Source organism: Microplitis mediator, chromosome 6 (genome assembly GCF_029852145.1).
Source record: "Microplitis mediator isolate UGA2020A chromosome 6, iyMicMedi2.1, whole genome shotgun sequence".
Classification (NCBI taxonomy): domain Eukaryota; kingdom Metazoa; phylum Arthropoda; class Insecta; order Hymenoptera; family Braconidae; genus Microplitis; species Microplitis mediator.
The window spans coordinates 5,100,911-5,112,489 of NC_079974.1; the positions used below are offsets into that span (position 1 = coordinate 5,100,911).

Consider the following 11,579-nt stretch of genomic DNA (forward strand, 5'->3'; position numbering starts at 1 on the left):
AATTGATTCTAAATGAAATAAATTTTTAAAGTTTTAAAGTATTCATAAAGAAAAGATAAATCTGAAAAATGATGTACTTAAATGGTTCATTTTATTTAAAAAAAGTCTAATTAGAAAAAATAAAAAAAGTTTCTGTCAGAGTGCATCCCGACAAGAGCTGTGAGTAGCTGTAGCGTAGCGTAACACTGCAGCTCAGCAACAGATCGCGCAAGCGTAGTGTAGTAGTTATACGATCTCTGCGGGAAATTTGAAATATTTAAGTTCATTGTATTTTTAAAATTTATTTACGCGTAATCAACTGATCACCTAATTCATTTATTGCTATTAAGAATTAAATTGTTTAGAAGCAATGTATCCAATAATATTTGTTCAATAAATATTGTGATAAAGATGGTTTTCTCAGAAGAAAACAATTAGAATGAAGGATAGTCGCAAGCTATTAATGCTCTGCGATAACATTGTATAAGCACTTGCTTTGACGGATACATAGGAAATATTATTCCAGCTTACGATGATGTTGAATTTCGATGACATTTTAGGTAAAATACATTTTACTTTCATTTTTATTATATGAATTGAAAAATTAATTTGATTATTACTTATAAATTATATAATAAAAATGAAAGTAAAATGTGTTTTTCGGAATTCAACATCATCGTAAGCTGGAATAATATTTCCTATGTTTCCGTCAAAGCAAGTTCTTATACTACTTGATCTCAGAGCATTAATAGCTTGCGACTATTCTTCATCTTAATTTTTTTCTTCTGAGGAAACCGTATTTATCACAATATTTATTGAACAAATATTATTGGATCCATTGCTTCTAAACAATTTAATTCTTAATATAAGTGAATTAGGTGATCAATTGATTACGCTTAAATAAATTTTAAAAATACAATTAATTTTAATATTTCAAATTTCGCGCAAAGATCTTGCTGCTACCATGTTGCACTTGCACGGTCTGCTGCAACTGAGCTGCAGCACTGCGCAACGCTACAGTTACACGCAGCGCATTTCGGAATGCACCCATAAACCTTTCATGACATGATGATATTTACGTATACGTGTTAAATTCGTATCAATCATATTTGTGATGGTTACCCTATGAAGTCTTCACTACTACAAATGTCGATTCGTTTATTAATTACCCACGCAGTAAAATATTTCGTCACTGAACGTTCTCGGGTGTTCATCGAGAACGATATCAGCTTAAGCTTCAGCCAGTTAAATTTGGACTATACCTTAAGAATCACCACCCTCACCATTGAAGTTTATGCCTATTGTTATTTTACTCATTCCCTTCACTGTTTACCTCAAATGAATAAAATTGATCATTCTTATAAGTATTAACAAATTTTACAACAATTTGTATACAGATATTTTAATTTTGCTACAGATGAAAGACTTGTAAGTAGACTGAATAAAATAATCTGTGTCTGTGTTCTTGATTATTTACAATTTACATTTTCATTTTTCAGATATCCAAATTCTGCAGACAAGTTCCCATATAGTACTATCGCTTCGAGAATGAGACATTGGAAATCGATTCGTAATTTTCCCGAGATAGAGAACGGATTACCTGATCTTGTTAATTATATTAACAATGATTAGTTTGGGAAGAAAAGCCTGTCTTATGATAACGGTGCGATGGCAATAAAAATAATTAAAATAGAGCAGGACACGATTGTTGGAGTTACTATTGGGGAATCCGAATTTTTGAGATCAATTACTGAAAGCTTTCAAACTGCAGTTTATATCGAAGGAACTTTTATTTCATTAAAAGATATTCCTACAGCACCAATAATAACCTTGACAGTGCGGTATAGTAACTATGTAAGTTAATTAATGACATTACAGTATTTTGATCGAGTAATTGTACCCACAAAAAAATATTAATTCCATTCAAGAAATTAAAAATTTTTTTTTTTATGATTTTATATTTTTTTTTCTAAGTAAGAAAAGTTATTGGTAAAATTTGAGCTTTTAATATTAAAATTCAGAGGTTTATCATCGCAATTTTTTTTTTCTGAGTGGGTTTTTGTCTTATAACTCCTAAGCCCTCAAGATAAACAAAATTGACTTGACCACATATCTTGAAGGAAACTAAATGCCTGACAGAAAATGTCGGATTAAAATTTTTCATCAGATGAACTGTTTCCTTTTAATCATGCCTTGAACATTGGTATAATTTTACAGCTTGATTTTTTAACTTTAAAATTTTGTAATTCCTGTTAAAATCAATATTCTGAAAAAACCCAATGAAAATTCTTAAAGGCATTTTAATGCTCTACAAAAAAAGTTTCTTAACAATTTTGGCTAAATTCACTCCTTCAAAAGTTATTCAGGGGTAAAGTTGAAGTCAAAACGACTGAAATATAATAAATAATTCTGAGGGAGTGAATTTATCCAAAATTGTCAAAAGATTTTTTTTGTAGAGCATTCCTCCAAGAAATGTATTCCTCGCAAACACGTAAACCGCTCAGCAAAAACAATCAAAAATTGCGATGATACATCTCTTAATATTAATATGAAGGGCTCAAATTTTCACAAAAATTTTTTTCTGTGGTTCCAAATATTATTTTCAATATTCACTTAAAAAAAAAAAAGAAACAAAAATAATAGTTGATTTTTTTGGTCCAGTCTAATACACAACCATGGCGTCATAATTGTTTTTTTGAAAATGTAGTTTACAGTATGATTTAAAAGGAAATTTTAACACCATTTTTTGATAAACTGATTGATATATCACAACAAACGATACAAGTTGAATAACTATCCATGTCCGTTTAATAAAAGTATATATTTGCAAACGAAGCTTCTTTTTATCATGGAAAGAAAATAACATTAATGTTTTATAGGTAAATATACAATTGTATAAGCAACTAATTTTTTCTTTTTTTTTTTCTTTTAATTATCATTAGGTTTTTCCAAGTCTATGGGCAATAATGATTGACAAGCAAACTTTTACGTATAATAAATTTGTTCGTGAGGGCTTATCCGAATTCATTGGCAATGTTCAGCCGAACACTTTTTATTACAATTTCGATGGAAAAATATTTTCAGCACTGAAACAAATATATCCAGCGTCCAGATCAAAAGGGACTTTTTATGATCACTCCAACGTAAGTTGAAAATAATCAGAAAATATTCATTTTAAAAATTATTCATATTATTGTTTCCGTTAGCAATAATAATAATGAATATTATTATTATTATAGTTCAGGATTTCGTGGAAAATAATATGTCTTAAAAAAATATTTGATTTCGTGTAAGAATTTAACATAAAGACCAAAAATAAATTCATACGTCAAAAATTCAGTGTCTCGATAAGAAATTATGTTCTTTCATGTATCAAATTAAATTGTTTTTTTTTTCTTTTTTTTTTTTTTTTTTGTTACAAAAGCACATAATACAAGCAAATGATTGTACAAAAAATTCTGAACGTAAAGCACTTTTTATCATTCATGTCATATATAGGCGTGCTATGACTTGGAACTTAGTTAACACATGCTTATAGTATTTTAATGTCTAACATACAAGCAAAAGTATTGATACAATAAAGGCTGAGGTTCAAATTTCGATTTTCGTATCGTTTTTAGAATGAGTACTGTGAAATCTCCCACTCGAAAAATACGTTTGAAAATACGGTTAATGCGACTTTAAATAAATACAAACAATAAAATAAAAATTTTAAAGTTATAATTCTTATAACAAATTAGATGAATGATTTTTGACTTTTATTTAACTGTTACAGTTATTGTACTCTCAAGCTGTAATATTAGTACCAGAACTACGTGGACAGAATAACACAGATAAGCTACAAGTGTTCGGAAAGGTTTTATTTCTGAGTCTCCTACCGCCTGGGAACATAGTAGAGGGATTAATAATTACTGTAAAAAATTTGAGCGAAGATTTGTTTAATACTTTCAAACCATTTCTTCAATATTATTTAGACGAGTGGGTTAATAAAGTTGGAGTAAGTAACCTGTCATTCCACAATGACACCGACGCAATCAGTAACTGCAGCCAAATTCACTCCACTCGCATACAAAACATTTGTGGAACTCAGCCGAACACATGGACTCTTTTAGGTAAGTGACAACTCGTATGAAACATAACAATTTACTCAATATTAAGTATATCCGTATTAAACTGTGTGAAAAAAAAAATGTATATTTTATTTTCATAAAATACACTTTAAAAAAAAAAAAATTTCTTCTAAAATTCCAGCTCCATATCTCAAAAATTAAGCTGGCGTAGGGAGGGGGGTCCCTTTTCCATTTAAAATAGATTGAAGATAGATTTTTTTTTTTTTTTTTTTTTTTTTTTTTTTTTTTTTTTGTAAATAACAATGTCAAAAAAATTTTTTTTCGATTTTTGAATTCTGAGACCTTGTAGGAAATTAAATTCTCTACAAAAAAAATCTCCTGTGACATACGGTCAGTTGATAGGAAAAAAGTTATAGAGGTTGAAACTTAGGAGGGAAAAATTTTATTTTTAAGATGAATACAATTTTTTTGTTTTTATTCGTTAACTAACAGGATTTCATTTTTTTATTATTTTGCAGTTCAAGTCTTCATAGGAAATGTAATTTACAAAAATGGTCGTTAGAGTCGTTTTAATAAAGCTCAGAAATAAAGTTACAGATGAGCTTTAAAGTTGAGAAGAATTGAATTTTTGAGAAAAAAAATATTTTTTTTTCCGTTATATTTCTACAACATTAAATTGTAATTGAAATGAAAAATTCAGGTTCATTGTATCTATGTTTCCTGGACTTAAAATCCTTCAAAATAATATTTGATTACAAAATTTTTTTTCTCAATAATTCAATTTTTCTTAACTTTAGAGCTCTGTAACTTTCTTTCTATGAGCTTTGTTAAAACGACTGTAAGGACCATTTTTGTAGATAATTACATTTCTTATAAGGACTTTAATTGCAAAATAATAAAGAAATGAAATCCTGCTAGTTAACGAATAAAAAACAAAAAAATTATGTTCATGTTCAAAATTCGATTTTTTCCTCCTAAGTTTCAACCTCTATAACTTTTTTCCTATCAACTTTGACCGTATGACACAAGAGACCTTTTTTTTAGAGAATTTAATTTCCTACAAGACTGCTGAATTCAAAAATCACAAAAAATTTGTTTGACATAGTTATTTACAAAATAGAAAAAACAAATATTTTCTAATGTATTTTAAATGGGAAAGCCCCCCCCCCCCCTTCGTGCGCCAGCCTAATTTTAGAGATATGGAGCAGAAATTTTAGGGGAATTTTTTTGGTTATTAAAATACCTTTTCAGATGTTTTAAATTAAAATGAAAAAAAAATTTTCTTTTCTGACACAATCTAATCTGTATATTATATCGAAATTGTATAGCTTTCAATTGTTTCCAATCATTAGTAATCGGTTTGAATCATTGTTTTTTTTTTAATCAGGGAACAATTGTTTTACATTTGAGAATAAAAGTTAGCTAGCTTTTCGATATCTTTTGATTTTTTAATATATTTGAAAATCGATAAAATGATAAATGATTAGAACGAATGAAAATACTGGTTTTTATTAGAATTCAAGAGATAAAATTTAGCAGCAAAAGGAAAGATTTTTATAAATTTAACTAACAGAGTCCAGAGTATTTCGGTTTTTTTAAATAAAATATTAAATATATGTATGGATGCATATATGTTTCAGAAACAATTATCCATCTACAGTCAGAAAGTAGTCGGGACATAAAACTGGCAATGAGCAAAAAAAGAATTAACAAAGGAACACTGCCAGCCGGAAATTTGGTAGAGGTATCAAAAATTCAAAGGCTGCTTCGTTTGTTCGAAGGAAAAAAAATTACAATTTTAGAATCCATATCCAGAGGGACCATTGTTATTAATAATTATATTCAAGACTTGGCATTTAAGAATCCACGTGCGAGGACCGATTTTTCGATCGTTGACCTTGTGCCCATTGATCACAAACTGGGTAGGTATTGAACTGCAAAATAAGTATTTTTTTTAATAAGTACATAATATCATTTATATAATTTACAGTTATGACACGGGAGCAGGTAAGAAGTTTGGAGCGAGAAATACCGCTGCAATTATTAGATGTTGGAGAAGAAAATCCTCAAAGTGGAAACGAGTCCGACAGTTCCTCTGGCAAGTTACTTTTATATTTATAAATTTATATTTGAGATAAATTATACGTCCCTAAAAATTAAGATGTTTTGCATTAATATTAATAAATAAAAATTTATTAATTTACAGTTGGCCCGAGAGAAAATACGCGGCGAAGAAATGAGGATCCGCTTGCTGTTGTTAATAGTCCATCGGCTGAAGAGGAGGTCCCGTAAACATTTTGTTGGCACCGGGTAAATCGAACTGTATCTTATGTATTTTGGGCCAAGGATCACGAAAATTGGGTCCATTTTGTTCAAAAGTGGTGCAAACAATTGTTTATAACAATTTAATTGTTTAAATCAAAATAACTCCCGAACGGCTGGTTTGTTGGGGCAGTGTAGAGGAAAAAAATGTTCAGAATAAAAAAATACACAAAAAAGGTATCATGTGTTTTTTTTGCATCTCAAATATTTCGCGAGATATAATAAAAACACGAGCCGGCGCTCGGACCTCTCCCTCGCGCACTAGCGACTGCCTATGCGCGAGCTCTCTCTCCGCCAAATCGCGTCAGATGCTGGATAGGCCTGAATTTTTATAAGTTTTTTACATTAAAAATCATAGAAAAATAAAAAAAAAATCGATTAATTGTTGATACTACCAATCGACAGCATTTTTTCTGGAACGAATTTTTGTCGTATCGTCAAAAAACGTTTTTTGGTAGTATCGACATTTTTTTCGATTTTTTGAACCCAATCTGGACTTTGAAAAAATCCATTTGTTTATAACATTTGTGAACAAAAAAAAAAACGTCTTTTGACGATACGACAAAAATTCGTTTCAGAAAAAATGCTGTCGATTGGTAGTATCGACAATTAATCGATTTTTTTTTTATTTTTCTATGATTTTTAATGTAAAAAACTTGAAAAAATTCCAGCCAATCAAGCATCTGACGCGATTTGGCGGAGAGAGAGCTCGCGCATAGGCAGTCGCTAGTGCGCGAGGGAGAGGTCCGAGCGCCGGCTCGTTTTTTTATTATATCTCGCGAAATATTTGAGATGCAAAAAAAACACATGATACCTTATTTGTGTATTTTTTTATTCTGAACATTTTTTTCCTCTACACTGCCCCAACAAACCAGCCGTTCGGGAGTTATTTTGATTTAAACAATTAAATTGTTATAACCAATTGTTTGCACCACTTTTGAACAAAATGGACCCAATTTTCGTGATCCTTGGCCCAAAATACATAAGGTACAGTTGGATTTACCCGGTGCCAACAAAATGTTTACGGGACCTCCTCTTCAGCCGATGGACTGTTACTGCTGATTTAAAAAAAAATATCTCCCATTTTACGTGTCAACTTATAATAAAATCATTATAATCTATTACTAACTTTTTTTTAAATATTATCTTTTGATATTCATCCGAAAATCATCTGAAATTCATATTTGTGTCAAAATATGACTTACACATGATATTCAGCTGATCACCTGTGAATTACCGGCGAAATTTCGCAATTTATTACACGGGTGATGTTTAAAATTAAAACCCGAAACCTGGATGTCAATATAAAAAATAAATTTTATAATAAACATCATAAATTTTTAGTTTTCAAATTACAATTTTTAAATTCCAAAAATTAATTTTTCCTGTATAGACAATAAATTTTAATATTTATTTTATAATTATTTACGTTTGAATTGTAAATGAAAGAATACCTATTTAAAATGATACTATTTACTGATTACCGTCATTATGTTATTTGTCGCCTCTTAATGTACACAGGTAATTTATTTCCGTATACTTTAATTTTCAGGAAATTTTAAATCTATTATTTGAGACTTCGGCATAAATATATAATGACAAACTTAATTATTTGCCATTTGGTCTTTCACAGAAATAGTAATTACGTTCACACGTGAATATGCAGACCTTAATGACCATAATATTGTGAGTTCTAGGTCTAATTACCTTTTCCTAATTACATCAGGTACATTTCTTCAGCCCCAAACTATTACTTTTTAATTACCCCCATACTCATTGTTGTGACAATTTCTTTTGTTATAAAATCTCTTAAATTTTAGTGTCTTGTCGATATTTCCTCACTTTATTCTCGAACTTCATACCCAACAGTTCGTCTGAGAATATTTCAAAAGTTACGGAAAAAACCAAATTGTGTTATTTCAAAGTGCTTAAGCTGTTCCAGTGCAGAGTAAGAAAGTTTCCAGTGAAGTTAAATTAACAGTGAAAAATTGTGAATAAAAATGGCTCAAAAGTGGTATTTCAACAAAGAAGAGTTGAAGAACTCTCCTAGTTCCAAGGATGGCATCAGCGCGGAGAAGGAGCTAGATCACAAACAACAAGCCGCTTACCTTATAACTGATTTGGGCAAGCGGCTAAAGTTGTCAGAAGTCTGTGTGCACACTGCCATTGTGTACATGCACAGATTCTTTATTCACCATTCATTAGCCAAGTTTCATCGGTATGAAATTGCCACGGCAGCGATTTTTCTGGCGGCAAAGGTGGAAGAAGAGCCACAAAAATCGCAGGCGGTCATTAGCGCTCTTCATGTCTGCCTCAACAAATACGAAGTTCACCAACTGGACACTACTTTTGCCGAGAACCAGGAGAAGGTCAAGGCACTAACTTCAAATGAGCAACTTCTTCTGGGAACACTTGGATTCAAGATGGGGGTTAGTCACCCTCATCATTACATCAAGAAATTCTGTGGGGAAATAAAAGCTTGCAAGGAATTATGCAAGATTTTCCTGCAGATGGCTAATTACACTTTACAGATGACGTCAATGTGCGTGAAATATAAACCGGCAGTTGTGGCGTCATTCTGTATTTATTTCACCATCCAATCATCGCAGTGGAAGATTCCCCAAGTCATAGACGGGAATCTTTGGTTTTGGCTCCTCGACACCAAAGTGACCTTCGATTTACTGATTAAGATGGACAGGGAGTTCAAAGCGGTTTTAGATAAGATGTCACCCAGGATAAAAAACCGGGTGATGGGATTATTTAAAAATCCATCGGTCAAAGTGACTGCAGTGAATCGGATAGCGACGACCCCCAGTTCATCGGATCCAGAAATCGTTTCCGGTAACCCTGAAGTCGAGAAGCCAAGGACTCGACGAAAAATCAGCTATCATGAGTATCGTGATAGACTGATGAAGAAAAAATCTGAATCAGATGGATCATCGACTTCTTCACCTCCTGATGTAGAAGTTCAGGATAATTCCATTGGAAGTACCTGCCAGCTTGTACCCTCAACTGAAGCGGATCTGGACCACAGCCGTAAGCATCAAAATAATTACGACATGGGCAGTATTTTGTGTTCTGCTAAGAGACGTAAGCTTTTGTAGTTTCAATAATTTTTTAATTTTTTGTACATAATTATTTATCATCCAGTTATTTTTTATTGTAAAATATTATTGTAGGTTTTATTATTTTCATAAATTAAATATTAAGTATTTCATGTAAATAGTAAATAGTAAAATAGTTAATTATATTTAAAAAATTTACTTTTTATTTAATAAGTTTGATATATTTTTTGTAAATAATCAAATAATAATGTAATTCAAATTAATGATAATGCACCATAGACTTAATCATGTCTTTTGAAAAATAAAATATTAATAAAACGAAATCCTCTTTTTGTTTTGATTTTAATATAATTAATTATTTTATATAAGTAATTTTATTTTAAGAGTAATAATTAATTTTTATGACAGTAAAGTTAGCGAACATCTGACAATTTTTTAAACTTTGAAATAATAAATTAAAATGTTTACAAAATAAAAAAAAAAATTCATATTTAGACAATTCGAAATTCAGTAGATGCATTTTTTAAAAATTTTATTACTTTACTTATTTAATTTTTTTAGATGTAATTAAAAAATTGTCGGATGTCTACTGCACTCACACTTAGTTAATTTTTCCAAATTAAATTTTTATAAAATTTTTTAATGAATGCAGAATAAAAATCAAAAATTTAATTCAAAATATCACTTTCTATTTTTAAAAAATACAAATTATCTTCGAATAAAAAATTAAAAAAAAACATATGTTCCTGAAGTTAGCAGACAGTTAAAAATTTGCAAATGTATTTTTCAAGAATTTAATTAAAAAAAAAAATAATTGCTCATATATAAAATTAAAAAAACTATAGGTGCAATTTTTTAAAATGTCATGTTTAAAAAAAAAATTCAAAAATTAGACGTCGGCTACTTTCAGTGTCATAAATAGGGCCAAGATTTTTGCTTTAATTTAAAATCAAGCAATAATAAATACTGGTGTCAAATTTTTGAAATTACGGAAAAAATATTGGTTGTCGAAAAAAATTTTTTAAGCAAAAGTCCTAGGAAATTTAATTTAAAACAAAAATGTCTCTTATTATTTTTTCTTAGGACTGAAAAGAAAGCCGTAATTTGAAAATTAAGATTTTCATAATTCTTAAAAATTAGAATTATTAAAATAAATAAATAGAAACTTTATTGATATAAAATTCTTGAATTTTTGAGGTCGGGAAGAGAAAAATCGGTTTATTAGTGGAAGCAGACAAAAAATATCGAAATATATTTTGAAAATTATGAATTTTTAACTTCCCGCTAAGAAAGTTGTAAATTTTCAAAAATTCGGGAAGTTATTGGTTTCGGTCCGATTTACGAAAATCGAATTTCCATCAGATGTCGACGTTTTGAGGTCCTAGGAAGCTATTCTGACTAATTTCAAGATCATATCCGATTGTATATATGTACGTACGTATGTAAATACCTGTATCTTTTGAACGGATGAACCGCTTTCAAACTTTAAGGTGTCATTCGACGCGGATTGTCAATATCTTGAAGCCGTGAGAAAATTGAGCTTGATGGGTAGGGCTCGTTCAGAGATATTCCAAAAATAAAATTTTTTCAAAAATGTTTTGTTTGGATAACTTTTAATGTGCTCGATGGATTGATTCTAAAATGAACTGGGCTCTAGAGCTTTATAAGCCGCGTCGAATGCCACCTTAACCATCAAAATCGGTTTATTCGTTCAAAAGAAACCGTTGTCGAAAGAATTAAAAAAAAAAATTTTTTTATTTTTTCTAAAATATCTCAAAAACGACTCGATAAATCGAATTCAAAATTTGATCAGCTTTAGAATTTGATAAAACGCGTCGATTGCCACCTCAACCGTCTAAATCGGTTTATTCGTTTGAGAGATATCGTTGGAGAAAAAATGGTGAAAAACGTTTTTTTTTCGAAAACAACAGCATACAAACGTATTTTCGAGCTCGAAAATGTATTCACAATAATGTTTTCGAGGTTCTTGAGCTTGAAAACAGCGGGAAGTTTTGGGGCTGGCCCGCAGGGTCAACTGACAGACCGATTTTTTTTTCATTTGTTGCTTTCATTTTATACTCGATACTCTAATTCAGTATAATAAATTGCGATGTAGCCAGTAAAAATTTTTAAAATAAATTTA

The 11,579-nt window shown here is 30.0% G+C and overlaps 1 protein-coding gene across 1 annotated transcript; it reads left to right on the forward strand.

Moving 5' to 3' along the window:
• The first annotated feature begins 8,371 nt into the window (after window positions 1–8,371).
• On the forward strand, window positions 8,372–9,475 carry LOC130670401 (cyclin-T-like). Its single transcript, XM_057473804.1, has one exon. It carries the CDS (start codon window positions 8,372–8,374, stop codon window positions 9,473–9,475), a length of 1,104 nt encoding a protein of 367 aa, XP_057329787.1.
• Window positions 9,476–11,579: the final 2,104 nt, after the last annotated feature.